This window comes from Pyrus communis, chromosome 8 (genome assembly GCF_041283825.1).
Source record: "Pyrus communis isolate YQ-2024b chromosome 8, ASM4128382v1, whole genome shotgun sequence".
Lineage (NCBI taxonomy): Eukaryota > Viridiplantae > Streptophyta > Magnoliopsida > Rosales > Rosaceae > Pyrus > Pyrus communis.
This window is the reverse complement of record NC_142572.1, coordinates 22813093-22829760: the sequence shown is the minus strand read 5'-3', so window position 1 is coordinate 22829760 and position 16668 is coordinate 22813093. Positions and strand designations below refer to the sequence as shown.

At 35.8% G+C, this 16668-nt stretch overlaps 1 protein-coding gene across 2 annotated transcripts; it reads right to left on the bottom strand.

Annotated features, from left to right (window-relative positions):
* Positions 1 to 6623: 6623 nt before the first annotated feature.
* On the bottom strand, positions 6624 to 15132 carry LOC137717601 (5'-3' exoribonuclease 3). 2 transcript variants are annotated; one of them, XM_068457015.2, is made up of 23 exons: positions 14680 to 15132; positions 14425 to 14527; positions 14243 to 14319; positions 13455 to 13646; positions 13173 to 13292; positions 12983 to 13045; positions 12671 to 12820; positions 12299 to 12463; positions 12013 to 12090; positions 11828 to 11914; positions 11310 to 11570; positions 10992 to 11087; positions 10519 to 10614; positions 10363 to 10433; positions 9926 to 10054; positions 9776 to 9852; positions 9639 to 9679; positions 9446 to 9520; positions 9200 to 9357; positions 8508 to 8612; positions 8191 to 8266; positions 7734 to 7840; positions 6624 to 7623 (listed from the first exon to the last, which is right to left on the bottom strand). In XM_068457015.2, the coding sequence occupies exons 1-23, from the start codon at positions 14881 to 14883 to the stop codon at positions 6945 to 6947; spliced, it is 3210 nt and encodes a 1069-aa protein (XP_068313116.2). In that variant the 5' UTR covers positions 14884 to 15132; the 3' UTR covers positions 6624 to 6944. The 2 variants fall into 2 exon arrangements, with proteins under 2 accessions (XP_068313116.2, XP_068313115.2); XM_068457014.2 differs by having other exon boundaries at positions 8508 to 8624; positions 14680 to 15068.
* Between the last annotated feature and the right edge of the window lie 1536 nt (positions 15133 to 16668).

The following is a 16668-nucleotide window of genomic DNA, read 5'->3' as shown; positions in this document are numbered from 1 at the left end:
CCCATGGACATCGTACTCCCTATCCCAATTTATGGTTTCCCTATAATACGGATTTCAGCAGTTTTATTGATCCGAGTAATCGTGCAGTTACCAATGAGCTCGGACGAGTGCTTGAAGTCTACTCATTATTTTGTAATTAGTGATGCTTTATTGTAATATTTTTAGATCTAGTTTGCAAGGACGCTTTTGGACAGAGTTCTTCATGATATATATATTTATAATTGTCTTTTATCAATGAATGAAATATATCACTCTTCTTCAAAAAAATCCATATATATATTGATAGATCTATATATTGTTAAACTATACTTTAATTACACGAAAGATAACCTATATATTCAAATTAAGTATATCTTCCAAGATCTTTCCTATCACCACACACACATACATATATATAGTATTCTGTTTGAAAACATAACTGCAGAAATATATATAAAGATCTCTAGTCGGCCTATTATTAATACCAGAAAGGTTAATATTTTCATAATTTAATCACGTTTATATCCTGTTTAAGTAGTCATATATATAGTTGGTTCAAAAAAATTCCTAATCTTACTTAGGATGTGCTTTTTTTACGGATTCTACGATCAGTTGATTGTTTCCTTGCCTGTATGAACACGGGATCTCTTTTTCCTTCTCCGAAATTATTCCATTATTGAATTTTACCAGAAAATTTTTTTCTAGAGAAAGCTGCAGGTTGAAATAAACGTACGTAAACCATGGAACTCTGGTTAAATAAAGCGACCTTACCCTAAATTCCTTGACATTTTCCCATGCAAAATTCAAAAGAACACCGTGAACAATGGAACTCTGGTCCAGTTAATTCAAAGGATTTGGATGGAGAATATTCTCTTCCATTCAAAGTCCGAAGTGCCCTGAAGAATGACGGTCATTCCTCTCTTTTCTTTTCTTTTCTTTTCTTTTCTTTTTAATTAGAATGTTCCAGGGTAACTTTTCCTTTCATCTTTTTGTTTTTGTTCATGAAGTTTCAAAGCATATAAATCTGTATTCTCTTGTTTACAATTTGGTTTTTGGTTCTGGATGTTCAAGTCTTTGGAGCAAAAGAGAGAGAATTAGTTTCCTAAACTTCTGGGCCGTGAATGGCTCCTTTGTTCCTTCGTTTTTAATTATTAACCGACACTGGCAAATGGCTACGACTTTCTATTGATTCCATTCCCTTTTACTTCTTCCTCAAGAGATTACTGCTTAATCTTGTTTCTTGGTGGTTAATCATTATGGTCAACAGATGAATTAGTGATTGAGAGAGTTAAACTTACAGCATAAGAATAACCATTTGTGCGTGTTCTGATTGAAATTCTAAATTTTTAATTGGATGTAATATTACTTAATTAATAACTAGCGTATTTGGCTTTAGCAAAGTTGCTAGAACAATTTTCTCTTCTTGAGACCCAAGTTTGAATCTCTTTACCTATAGTTTAAAGAGTAATGTTGGGAAGACTATCTAAATTGAGCCATCTTTTATATTATCTGATGTGGCAAATAACATATACATGTCAGGTCATTAAATTTAATGAGTGAACATTTTATTTTATATTGACAGAGTTTATTCTAAAAAATAATAATTTGAAGCTCTTTCTTCTTCTACTTCTCATCCCCATCCCCACCGTACCGTCAGCCATCCACCCCACGCCCACCGTCGACGGCGTCAACGGTGACCACCTTTTTCTCTGTATTCTTCTTTTTTCACTTTCTTTTGCTATTCTCGCGTTAGATATTTGGTTTTCAATTTAAATACTGAAATTGGCCAATGATTTTGTAGATTCAATAGAAACCCTAATATCATGAGGAATTAATATGAGATTGTGTCAGATCGGAGGCTTCTACTCTAGAGAGAGAGAGAGAGAGAGAGAGAGAGAGAGAGAGAGAGAGAGAAGGGCCGACGCCACTAACAGAGGGATGAGGAAGGCGGATGACCATGGGATGGCTAGGCCGATAGGTTTATTTTCAATTTTGTAATTTCTTTTTTTCTTTTTAATCTCAATGTTAACTTCTTATTAGATTAGATGATCTTCCTAGCATTTTCTTAGTTTAAATGAATACGTATAAATATCATTTAAACGAAAACAATGCATGCATGCATGATGTAATCAGGGTACATAGCAGACTGCATCTGCATGAACATTTTGGTACAGTTTTCTTAAAAATACGTCATGCAAGTAACCAGCGCCGAAAACTCGTTTTTAAACCCTAGCTCTCAACTCAGATAGCTTGTTTCGACTTAAAAAAAAAAAAAACTCAGATAGCTTGTTAAAGCATGATTTTAAAACATAAAAGTACACCCTAGCTGGCAACTCAGATCGCGAAAGCTTGTGTTTAAGGTTATTACTGTTTAATCTCGAAAGCAAAGGACAAATTACAACTGAGGGAAAGAAAGCATTATACCCCTGTAGCCCTAAGGGTAGCCGAAGTAGCGCCAGTTTAGGGTCCCAATTCGAAAGGGCTCCCAATTTTTTTTTTTTAAATATGTGTATATATAAAATTTTACAATTCAAGTTTAATAAAATATCAAAAAATAAATTCATAGGCAATAATATAATTTTCCATAAGATTTATTTTTACTTTTTCCCCTACCCCCATGTAACTACAGTTTTACATGTATACAAAAATTACTCTCCTCTTTACTTTGTATTTTCCTGCTATAAGATGCAGCTCTACAATCCAACCATTCATTCATTTATTGAACGTAATAAGTAACATTGAACCAAATTATTGTTAGCATATTGTGAGGCTAAGCCCACTCCTTCCCCCTTAGCATAGATAATATTGCTTGTTCCAAAAAAAAAATTGATAGAATTTGGCATACCGGGTAGGGACTCCTCTTTCGGTTTGAATTAGTTGAAAAATTAGATTATCTAAACTTAGTAAGTACATTTGCGTCTAAAAACGCAAGACATGTAATATTTAATTTTTCATATTAATTTTTAATGATATTTGGTGTATAAATTGACTTTTTCATGTATTTAGCAATTTTTTTTTATACATGTCAATGTAAAAAGGGTTGGGGGTCAGAGAAATGTAGGGCCGGCCCTGCATTATGTGTGTGTGTGTGTGTGTCTATATATATATATATATATATATATATATATATATATATATATATATATATATATATATATATATTCATGTGGATCATGATATATTAGTGCTATCTCTTTTCATATAGCCTATAGGATGGATATATACAAACGTATGATCTCCAGCCTCCACAGAAAATACATAGTTTTGAACCCTTTGATTTTCCGTTTGACCACAGAAAAATAAAACTTATAAACGCTTTTGCTTTCTGAAATATAAATATTATTATGTTTGATTAAGAAAAAAGAAAGAAAGGCATACAAATATGAATATATCTTCTGCGGAAATACACTCCAGTCTCTTGTAATCCAACTATTAGAGGTTTCCCACAAACACATCTAATCTGGTTCGTAGCCTAGTGTTTTGTTGCATGTATTAAAACATATCTAAATTCCTTTCTAATTAATTAAAATGTGTAAAAGGGTCCTTGGTTCTCCAATCAAACCCATCAAAAACCATTGTTTATATGTACCTAACTGAAAATCATTAATTGATTAAACGAGTGAAGTTTGATTTTATTTTATTTTTTATTTTTTTACTCTATTTTTTTTTCCATAAAGTGGGGTTTTGTTCTTGACTAACAAACAGGTTGAAAAACTCACTAATACTAATTTAAAATGATTTAGGATATTCATTATCTTTTGAAAGTATGGTTTAGAAGAGAACACACCTCCAATAGGAGGACTGATCGATCTTGCACGGTGAGAGAGGAACAAACAGGTTGAAAAACTCACTAATACTAATTTAAAATGATTTAGGATATTCATTATCTTTTGAAAGTATCGTTTAGAAGAGAACACACCTCCAATAGGAGGACTGATCGATCTTGCACGGTGTGAGAACTAGAAACCTCTCTCTCTCTCTCTCTCTCTCTCTCTCACATAAAAGAAAGGATGACTCGTTCATGCATGTATTTGGAATCTACTTTTGGATATCTATGAACTTTTTGAGTCTATAAAGTTTCCTGGACTTGTGTGACTAACTACGTGGCAATGAAAATCATGTATACATTGAAGATGACATCTAACTAGCTTTATGTTGCAGTCCCATGCTGAATATATTTAATACATTTTCGAAAGTATATAACTTTTTTTTTTTTTTTTTAAGGTTTGGAGTTTCACAAGATCTTTTACATGTACATGTAACAAAATGTTACTGTCTATTTGGAAGGAGTTTTAAATTTTATCGAGCCTCATTAGTGTTTAATGGATTTGTTTAATTTTATTAAAAAATAAATAAATAATTACCAGTAAGGCCTGACAACGATTGTAACATCCCACATCGACCAACGGAAATGGGTGATGTGTCTTATATGTACATGCCCACCTCCTTATAGCACGAGGTATTTTGGGAACTCACTAGTTTCATATTTCATCGAAACTCCGAAGTTAAACGAGTTCGGGTAAGAGCAATCCTAGGATGGGTGACCTACTGGGAAGTTCTCGTGTGAGTTCGCATAAACAAAACCGTAAGGGCGTGGCCGGAGCCCAAAACGGATAATATCGTGCTACGGCGGAGCCGGGACTAGGATGTGACAACGATTGCCAATTTTATTTTTATTTTAAAAAATATTCATTACGGTTTCGTCACGCCCTAAGCTTCTTAAAGTTTATGTTGAATTTCGAAGATTTTTGAAACGTTGATAATCGTTGTCAGGCCTTATTAGTATTTCCTATTTATCTTTTAAAATAAATAAAAATTATCCATTAAACACAAATGAGGCTCGATAAAATTTAAGACTCCTTCCAAGAGGCCAGTAACATTTTGTTTCATGTACATGAAAAAGATTCGGCATGTTCCAAATTAAATTTAGGAATCATGTGGTGTAGCTAGGATGACTTGAATTTTAACTTATAATGAATCTTGTAAAATCCTCGAAATTGATTGGAAATCGTGTGCTATAATTCAGCTTTTATGGAAAATTAAAATTTTTTAGTTTTATTTATATATTTGCATGAGAGCAAAAGAAAATGTTGCAAGATCCCTAGATGCGATCCTATCATTTAGCTCCCAAAACGATTATATATTTATTTTTAAAGTTGAAAAATAAAAAAATAATAATATAAGCTAATATGGCTCCCCAAATTGATTTTTATGTGTAAAAAATCTTCAGAATGTCCTAAACTAGTCTTAGAAATCATGTGGTGCGATTAGAGTGATTCGAATGAATCTTATAAAAATTCTCAAAATTGATTAGAAATTGTGTGTTACAAGTCATAGTTTTTAATTCAAAAAAATTCGTTTTATTATACATTTTGTGTCAGAGTTAAAGAAAATGGTGCAAGACCATAGGAAGTGATCCAACATTTAAAGTTGAAAATTCAATATAAATTAATAAAGGGGCCCATAAATATATTTTTATGTGTCGAAATCTTCGGAATATTCTAAGTTACTTTTAGGAAACTTGTGGTACGGTGAGAATGACTCAAATTTGGGCATATAATGAATCTTGAAATTTTCAAAATCAATTTAAAAACGTGGGTTTACAACCCTCATTTTGTGCTAAAAAATTTGAAATTTTTAGTCTTAGGAAATATTTTGTGTTGGGGCAAAGGAAAATATTGCAAGACTGTTGGATGTGATCCTACAATGTATTAGGTTTTGAAACTATTTTTTATTAATTTTTAATATTGAAAAATAAAAAAATTAATATAAACCAATAGAGGGGTCCTCAGATATATTTATTTTTTTGAAAATCTTCGGAATGTCCTAATTTAATTTTAGAAAACATATGGTGCGATGGGAATGACTCTACTGACTCTTGTAAAAAAAAAAAAAAAAATCAAATCGATCGGAAATCATGGGTTATAACTCACAGTTTTTGTTGAAAAATTAAAAATTTTATTTTTAAGAAATATTTTGCGTGAGAGCTTAAGAAAAATGTTGCAAAACCTTTGGATGTGATTCTACCATTTACTAGGTCTCAAAATTATTTTTATTGACCTTTAAAGTTGAAAAATAGAAAAAAGAATATAAACTAATACAGGCTCCCCCAAATGTACTTTTATGTGTCAAAAATATTTGGAATGTCCAAAATTAATTCAAGAAACATGGGGTGAGACAAGACTGAATCGAATTTTGGCTTATAATTAATCGTGTAAATGTTTTCCAAAAATGTTAATTCTACCATTTACTAGGTTACGAAACTAATTTTTGTTAGTTCCACCCCCTGTATATTCCCCTATATAGCGTCAGGACACAAGATTTTACCCTTTGTGAGATGAGAATGGTTTATATTACATTTTCATAACATCATCTTACAATACCCCCTTAGCAATTGAAGCACTATTTGATTAATTGTCTAAACCTCACTGGTAAAACGGTAAAAGGACAATACACGGGTGTGAGAGGGCAAAGAAGGCCTTCTTACGCGGCCCATCCGTTTCTTGTTAAGAGCCGCGCCCCATCCTTCGCCAACATTTTAAGAGGCCCAATTAGGATTTTGTTCGTACTACGGCCCAATCATCTAGGAAACAGAACCATTCCTTTTCAGGCCCAATTAGATTTTTAAATGGGCCATACGGAGATTTATAGCAATAGAGCTGACATCTTATTTCTTGGTCAAATAAGTCTTGGTTCTTGACCACGTAAACAAATAAGTCATTAATTCTAATTTCCAAAAAATGAATGAAAAACTTAAATAAAATAAACGCTACACTGACGAGAATGTTTTATCTAAATTACAATTGGAAAAAATGGATACTTTGCTGCCGTTGAAACGCCTACTGCGGCGGCGGGTATTGTGTAACAGAAACACAAATCAAATCGGAAGATAACTTCAGCTACCATTTTCGCCGTTCTGAGGCCTAAATATAGTACAACAATTTCATCACAAGCAGAAGATCGTTCTACTTGTGGCCATAACCATACTGGGGTGCAGGTGGCCTCCTATTTCCTCTCCTGTCCAATCCAGAGAATTGGTTTCCGGATTGCTGAGGGCGGCCATATCCTCTGCCCGGGTTATGGCCGACCGGTGTAACCCAGTCATCATAACCATGATGGCCAGACGCTGCAGATGGTTGGTAACTCTGATAGTTGTTATAGCCACCTGGATAAGAACCACCGCCGACTCCCGGCGGAGTCTGTAAAATAGGTCTCTGAGGATAGATTGGCCCACCGTTCTGGTGATTTCCTGATTCGTAGTATACATGCCCAGAATTCCTTTCATGGTGCTGAGTGTGAGGCCTGTTCTGAAAGTGGACAGCCGTTGAAGAATGCGCTACATTATACCCACGGTCACTGTGACTTGGGAATGTACTAATATTCGAAGCTCGGGGTTGATGTTGAGGATGGTGGATTGCCCTAGGTGGTGGCATTCTACTGTGTCCCCGATCATAGCTTCCGTTATTTGCATAGGAAGGATGCGGTGGATAATACTGAGGCTCGGCATAAGATGGTCGATGGGAATGCATGTGATTGCCATACCCATTGGAATCCGTTTTAGCCTGTAAGCTATTAACAACAAGGCGATGTGCCGCTGCCCCGAGCTGTATTCCAGAAATAGCTCCTGCAGGGTTCTGCCTGGAACTGAAAGCAAAATCCAAAATTGTAAAAAATACAATCAGAAGAGAGTAAATTACCGTGGAGGACAAGGGGCACTGCATATTTATCAAAATGGATTTGTTGAAAGGACCTACTGGGAGTTTTCATATGGCGTCCGCGCAGAATTTTCATGCCATGGCTTTCGCCCAGTTTCTTCATGCCATAACGGAGGTAAAGGCTTCACATCCCCCACTGTAACAGTCTGAAAACAATTTGATGTCAACATAATGACAAGCGTCAAACTAGTGGACTACATAGAACTTCTCCATTACTGACGTGCTAAGGCGTATACAATATAACTTTTTATTACCCAAAATTAGAGGTAACGGACAAGTTAATTTTTTATTACCTGAAACGCTTAAATGAGAAACCCAGAAAGCAGCACAGGCAAACAAAATAATTTTTTTATTACCGAAAATTAAAGGTAACGGAAAAGTCATAAAGTTCAAAGGAGAACACATAAAGCAACACTCACAATGCATATGCATAACACCCATACAACAAACAATCTAATTGGAAAATAAAAGCTTAAGATCAATGTGGACTATATACCTTCTTCGGGAATATAACACCTGCCGGAGGTCGAGTTATATGCTTATGTACATCCGGTAGTCTGTATATCGCACATCTGAACATCAAAGGGAGGGAATTACAGTTCAGAAATGCACGATCACTTCTATATATAGAACAAATCCATTAATGAAGCCATTTTTTATTAACAAAGGCCACTTCTATTTACATCCAATTAAATTACCTAACACCACACCTACGTGTAAAGATTACCCATCAATAAAATAGTGTTTCTCTCTCTCTCTCTCTCTCTCTCAGTATATTTTATAGCAAATGAATTTCAAAGTTGAAATACATACATTACTTGGTTGTCCATAATATCCTCCATGCTGTCAACAGGAGACCGGAAAACCGGAGGGCAAGGCTCACCAGTACATGGAGACAGATAACCGTTCATCCCCTCACTGCATGCATCCCTAAATAAAATCAGAAAATAACCTCAAACAATTCATAAATACATGATCAACAACAATAGAGCCTTATCCCACTAAGTGGGGTCGTCATAAATACACGATCAATAAAAAAAAAAATGTAAACAGAAATATGGCTTTATATTCATGTAGCAAACATTTCCATCTAGAGCCAAAAATTTGCCACTGGAGTCGAAGTTGATTCATCATTTTTAACGTCTCTAATTCAAAACTGAACATGAAACTTTGGTTTCATTCAGCTCTTCCTCTTCCCAGGAATGAACAATTGGATAAAAAAAAAAAAGGATTTTCTTAGTTCAGAAAACAATAGAAATAATTGATTGAAAAGTGCCAAACTAGAGCATGATTCCCAAGAAAAATATATAATAAATCAATTCGCATATGCCTTATGCCACCAATATGGAACACATACCATATGATCTATAGCACAAGGTTTTCCCAATTAAAAGAATTAACCTATCAAAACTGGCTCAAATGGAAAATAGAAACGGTACAACGTAAAATTCAAATTAGAAATCTGGTTGCTGCTCTGAAGCACAGTAAATGTACTGAGAACAAACCTGTACTTGGGATCAATCTGCTCCTTGACTTCAACTCGCTCTTTGTCTGTCAACTGTTTACATCGATTGTCCAGAGAATATATGCATACAGATAGAGGATGAGACGATGTAACAAAAAGCATCTCAAACATCACACTGTTTCTCCGGGTCTCCTCCTCCTACAATCGAAAAGCAAAAGTTGAATTAGACAACATAGAATACCAAAATCAGTAGTGCAAAGTAAATCAAACAAAATAAATACCCTACCGTCAATGTATGTTCGAGTTTTTCAACCTCAGCTAGAAGGCGGACTTCATCAATAAAAGGCAACTTTGCAATACCCTTCAGAAAAGCAAAATGATGTCAAACTCTGCTCGATAGTTGTCCAATATACACCGTATCATCATGACCATGCGCAAAAGCAAAATATAGTTACAATCTGTACTAGAAAGAAACCTACCTGCCATGCGTACCGCTTCCCATTCATATCCACTTCAAAGTCTGATAGCAAATAAAGGTTCAGAGAAGAATGTCAGTGAGCAAGTTGAAAAAAAAAAGGAAAACTAAAACCGCCAAATATTAGGCAAGAAAACATACCAATAGGGTAAAAGTCAATGATAGGTGAATTTGGATCAGTCATCAACTTCCTGTACTGCTCAGGAAGAGCATGGGAGCTGCAAACGAATTATCATTAGTGCCTTACTTAATGGATACTTTACTAATAAAAGGAATAAATTAAAAGCAAACCTTGCAGCAGGAAAAACCCCCAATAGCTGATTGAACGGTTTAAAAGGAGAGCCCAAGTCGAAACTTATATTTAGCTGACCAAGGTCTTTCAGATCAGAAGCAAAGGGTGCATAGTGATAGGGGTAAAACCTGAAAAAATGGCAATCAATGGCATGATTAACATAGATTAATAAGATCATTAATGCAGTTTTTACAGAAAATGTTGCAACAAAATCCCATCTATATGGCATTATTCTGATATGCAAACGCATTTTTGTATGATATGCTAAAAATAAAAATGGAAAATGTTCCTAATCCAATCCTGCTCCTTATACAAGACTAAAAACCCCCATCCAAATACAATTAATAATTCCAGTCACCACAAAATGCTACAAAAGCAAAAGGAAGGGGAATGCCCTTCATCATGTAGTGGAGGAAGGTGGATCAAAACTACTCACCACTGCCACGAGCAAACACCTTCATAATAATAGTGCATCACCCAACATAGACCCTCAGTGTACCGCAAAACCTACCCAAACACACAAATATGAGAAAAACTAACGGGTACACAAATAAACATTTGAAATCAGCAGCACCAGAACTCATATACGTACAACATCTTTTCGAATTGCATCACGTTCTTCAGGAGTGTTTGCAGAAAACTTTTCTTCGTAATACCTATCTTTCCATCCAGGTTCTCCCAATTTAACCTAATGATACAAGACAAAAAGAATCACATTAACAATGCAACCAGCAAAAAAAAATTCAAGCTTCTCAGCTATAGCATAACAAATATAATAAGGTAAACAGAGCAATGCAGCAACAGCTATATGCATAAACTAGACAACAGTTTAACATTTAGCATTCATAACTGCCATAAAACAAAACAGAACAATGTTGTGAAAGGTCACTTTCATTGGGAATGCATGATAATTGCAAATACTCATGTTTCTATGGTTCCAACTTCCAAGATACAATCAGACAATACAAATTATCAAATTTCAAAAAAGCTTACAAATGCTTTAAACATAGGCCTTGCAAACGCCGATGTCAAAATATCAAATATATGTACAGTAAGTAACTGAACCTTGTCTACGTCGGGATTTCCAGAGTTAAAAGCATCAGATTTCTCACGAAGAATCTCCTTCAGCTTTGCTTTCAAGTCTTCTTTGTTTCCATGTTCCTAGAAGAAAAAAAAACAGTGACAGCTTAACAACCACATAGTTAATAATATATAACAAGCGGAACTCATTAGACACCTAACCCTGTTTGTATTATTACAAGATGGTACAATAGAGATTCAAAATTACAGTCAGTGTCACGAATCAGCATGCAGAAAAGTTGATATAAAGAACAGACCAAAATTGTTTAACATTTGAGTGATTTCTTGAGCTAAAAAACATACATCTAGTTCAAGACTGTCCTCAGCTTCAACAATAGCAGCACCAACAGTTGACGTCCCTGAAGACAAACGTGCAACCTTTCGAGGATTTCCTTGATCATTAGATTTTCCAGACTGTTGATAAGGTGAAGCTGTATGGCCCGAAGCAAGACGAGATCCCTGAAACCGAGAAACTGGCACCAAAGAATCTGGTTGCACTTGAGGCGCCGCATCATCTCCTCTTCTTAATTGCCTTTTATCACGCTTTATTCTGTCTGCCTGACGCTGAGTAGAGGTGGAAATTTTTTGTTATAACATAAAGCATTCTAATCACCAATATAACATCTATTAGTCCACCCATCAAGCAATTCACAGAAGCACAATAACAGGTAAACATCCACAGATTTGGAAGGGGGCGTCTGCTCAAAAGGCCACATCCCAGACCTAGCACAAAAACCCTCTATCTACTGCAACAGAGACCTTTTCTTTGAGCAGATAGATTTTATCTGCCCAAGGGGCTAATAATTTAATAAAGAACAAACCTGATGCAATCGAGCTCTTTTCTGAAATATTTTATCTTCATAAGATCCAACTGCTTGAATGAAATGCTCTACCCGACTCAAATTCGGCTGAAAAAAAAGGTAGGTAAAGAAGAACATTATGAAAAAAATGCTTAAGCCAAATGTAATTCATTGGCTTAAAAATAACCTACTAGTCAATTAACTACCTTGCTTCCATCAGTCAGATATCCACCCAATGCCTTAAATTCCTTCTTGTATACAGCCAAAAGCAAATTGATCGCACCCTGAACAATCACCAATGAGAATGTTATAAGTTGTAACAGGAAATTATTACTCTTTCAAGCCCTCCTATTTTCATTTTTATTTTTTTAGCCCTCCTATTGTCTTATCAAACAAACAACATAAAGAAGCTAATATATTTCTGTTAAAACATGAGACTGGAAAATAAATTTCTATTATGTCTATTTTTCAAACTTTATAAAAATTACATACCTCACGGATCTCCAGCGTGGGCATGTGTGGCAAGAAATCGTTACCAACAAAGAAGCACATGAATATGAAATCATCCACAATGCACTCAAAATCAATCTCGAATGGGGTGTTGGGAATTCGCATCTCATACTCCAAATATTCTCTAAGAGTCCAGATGTTAAGAAACTGCCAAAGCAGAGAGCAAAGAGATAAAAAAATTCAATATATAATTGTCACATGGTATTTCAAAAATAGGAATAAAGTTATTCCATTAGTTCTATTCAATGAAATCCCCCATTCGCAATGGCTTTAAAATGAATACAAACAAAATTCGCAACCATTCCTTTTAAGTTTTATCAGTAGGTCTTCAATCAATATATTGCAAAAACTAACCTGGTAAGGCTTCTTGGGCACAGTCTCACCATCAGCTTTCTCATCAAACTCTCCAGCCTTCCGTTTCGCCTTACCTTCACAATTTGCTGCTAAATGACCCACCTGACCACATATGAAGCATTTGTCTTGCTGTCCGGGTGTGAATACAACCTGGAATGTTGCATAGCCAAATTACAACTATAAGTTGGAATGAAGGTGGAAATCATGAAACACACTGTAGGAGAATTGAAACTAATGAAGATGCCAATCATACAGAAAAACAAAGTTGAATTGATTTTTAAAATGAAAAATTGCAAAATCATAAATACATACCTCTCGAAGAATTGAAAAATGAACCTCATGGGTAGCCAAAGCAAGCATAATCAAATCAGCATCCTGTAATTGACCACACATTAACAGACTACAAGAAGAAAATTACCAGAATAACCCGGGGCATTTATAAAGCAATGGATGAATGAATTAGGGGTATGAAAAGATGCATGTAATGAAGGAAGAAACATACCAAACCATACAGACAATGGCGTGTATTTGGATCATAACCAGGAAGATTTCTTTGAAGACGAATATAGGACATAATTTTGTGTTCGCCTTCACCTGGAACATTTGCATCAGAAAGAATAACCTGCCAAAACAACATATTAAAAAAATTTGGTAAAAAAAGAATATTCATCAGCATTGATAGAGCAATAAAATTAGGTCCTAGTTATTAACTGCAAAAAAAAAAAAAAAAAAAAAAAACACAATACAACTTCAGGAAGCCAAGGGAACAAAGCATAGAAAATACCTTAACATTTTTCCATCCTGGGTCATTGTTTAATCTGAGATGGATGTAATACTGCAATGCTACTGACAGAACAGCCATAAATTCAGTTCCAGGAGTGATGACATTGGAATCAACAACTTGTGAGTCTTGTTTGGGAGGAAGCTTTCTCCCCTCCATTTCAAACTCCTCACGCAGCCTTTCTTCTTCAGCTGCCTATAAAAGAGAAACCAAGAATCATTAAATGTAAAGACTTGGCTTCGTTTCTCCTATCTACTTCCCCCTGCCAATGAAGGCTGTATAGCAGTATGGAACAATGAGTATACACAAATGCCAGGGAAGTGGAAGAGACATGAGAAGCTATGTTCCTTCAATTTCCTTAATACGAGATTGAAGATTGATTTATGACCCCCACCCCTCCCCCCAACAAAAAAAAAAATTCTTATTGCAAATACACATTCCACAACTCCATTAAGGTTGTGTTGGATTATCAGGATTCATAACAAAAATTACACGAACTGCATCACTTGCATAACCCAAACAATGACTAGTAAAAATAACAATGTGCATATAATAAGAATTGATGTTTGCACTAACGGGGATATTCGAGATAATTTTCTGTCAACATCACTTGTTAACTCCTAAATATAAACACCACTCTGATTCAGCTACAGAGGATATATAAACATACCAGTTCTCTGCAATTGATGAACTTTATTTCATAAAGAATCAGAAATTAACCGAAGAAAAAAAAAAAGCCCTTCACGTGCAAACACATGGAGGACCCACCTAGAATCCACAGAATGACGTACCGAGTCTGCTGCATCTTTCGCAGCTCTAAATCGCCGAGACCGCTGTTGATTCATTTTTGCCCTGGGGGCAACACCATCTATCAACAATTTCCAACTATTAGCATTACGCAAATTTCATATGATATTGCATTTATTTCTACTTTTCTATAAAACATAACATCAGTTCCAATTCCAACACTCACCAATCGCCATGTACAATAGCTTTCGAGGCCGAACCATCACAAACAGTCTGTCAATGTAATCAAACATGCACTGGAATACCTCGTCGAAGGTCGAGGGAGAAGGCTGCATCATTCAGGTAACAAAATTAAGCCACGTAAACAAATTTACAGCTACAAAGGCAAAATTTTGATAACAATAAAAGGGGTAAAATCTTTACACATTATAAAATTTGCAATTCGTAATCACATTGTAAAGAAATTAAATCGAATCGTTACCCTATCTTCTGGGTGGAAACAGGGGTGAATAATCCCGTTCATGTCGAGATACAGATTGTCGTATTCCAACCCATTAGGATTTGGTTTACTGGTGTCCACCGGAATCGATACGTCATCGATCACGACGGGCTCTTCTTCCACCACGTCGACGATCACGAGCGGGTACTTCTCCGCCAACCACCGGTAGAACGCCGGAACTCCCATCGTCAATTGGAGGTAGCTCGCGTCGGCGGACTAACAGATTAACGGATCTCTCTCAGTCTCTCTCGCGAATCGAGAAAAAAAAAGAAGGCGCGAGAAAGTGAGGGAAAATCGGAACCCGAACCCTAACCCTAAATCGCTGACGGAAACTTTAGCGGCAAAAGAGTGACAATGTAGAAAGAGGGCGCGAGTGGTAGTTGGGCGAGGGGAGGGAATTAGGGTACGGAAGTGAGTGATTTGACGGTTGTACCCCTGGAAATTGGACAACGTAAGGTGATGGTTTGGGGAAAATGAGCAGGGGTGTTTGTGTCTTCTCGTAACATTGTCCGTTTGTTAAGGTAAGGATAGTAGGGATTTTTTTTATTGAAAAAAAAAAAAAAAAAAACAACGGGTGGCAAGCGAAAACTACCCACCTCTTTCAGCGGTTGGAAGACAAGCATTTCAGCCTTCATTTGACCACAAGTCTGGCTTCCACTTCAGTAACGGTTTTTGAACCTAAGATCTCTAATTTTTAATTTTAAAGAAGTCTTGTAGTCCGTCATTTACCATTGGATTACCAGATTGTAGTTGGATAGTAGAGATTTCGGTCCTATGATTCTGTTCTATATACGAATCTAAGCGTTTTATCCGGTTGAGTATTGTTTTCCTTTTTGGTTTGTATTTCCGATTTCCAAATCGTCCTACCCGAACCGGAAAGCTTACATATTGGGCCGAAGGGTTGCTAATAAACAAGCCCGAGGTCCATGAAGCTTAAGCCCATACAACCCATTTAGCCAATTTAGCCCATCGAGTTTTTTGCGTGTTGAGGATTTTTGGAGAATACGATCTAGAATTCGGATACGCACGTATTCAAGGACGATATCTGTTTTATATAAGATTGATGGTAAGTTGTTGACTGTTGTTGTGGGTGAGTTAACAGTCCATTGTAGAGTATTTTTGTAAATATCGTATTGTTTATTGAGAATAATATGAATTCTAATAACACATTAATAGTTTCCGATTGTTGAGATGGTGTATTTTATGATATGGTAGGGATTAGGTTTGTCCTAGAATGTTCTGGCAACATTAACTCTTCTATTCCCTGAGTTTCAAACGTTGTATGATTTTTTTTCTCCACCGGTTTGCTTTATATGTAACTATTTAATACTGATTTTACTTGTTTTATATGTCTCTCTTTCTACCTCTCAAGTCATGCTATACAAGAAGTTTCTCTATGTAATAGCATCTTTAATGAGAAACTCTATTTTAGGGTCTTCACCGTCACTCTTGAGGACTCTTTTTAGGGGCTTCGAGGGAATATTTGGGTCTCTAAAGGAATATTGTTGAATATGAGGTCCTTGTAGTAAATCCTTAAATTTATGAACTAAAAGATTATTTTGTTGAGTATGATGGTCATTGATAAAAGCAAGAGGCTATCTAGAACGTTGAAAGGCACAAGTGCGGTGTTGGACCCATGCCTAACGCTGCGTCGACAGTTGCCTGGCGAGTAAACTTGCACCCGCATATGAAGGGTGAGTATGGGACGTTGCTACACAACATTCATGTGGATGGGGTTTGTTTTCCACTCAAAAACAATCTTGGGGGCATTATTTGAGTCCCTATACGATTCTCACATTTGAAGATTTTTTAAAGGGCTCTGGTGAGTCCCTCTACCGTAGGGACTTTAACTCAACCTCGTTGGAAGTCTTCTAAACTCTAAACATGAGGACATACGTGGTAGGAACAAAATTTAAAGCACCACTATGAAGGCTCTAAACCTAAAAGGATTTGATCATGATGTCCCCGCAC

Excerpts from the sequence above, each read along its gene's own strand:
- LOC137717601 (XM_068457014.2), bottom strand. The coding sequence starts at position 14,883 with ATGGGAGTTCCGGCGTTCTACCGGTGGTTGGCGGAGAAGTACCCGCTC. Across the intron at positions 14,528-14,679 it reads GTTTCCACCCAGAAGATAGG|CCTTCTCCCTCGACCTTCGA; the intron begins GTAACGATTCGA and ends TGAATGATGCAG. Across the intron at positions 8,267-8,507 it reads ATTATGGACAACCAAGTAAT|ATGTGCGATATACAGACTAC; the intron begins GTATGTATTTCA and ends TTTGATGTTCAG.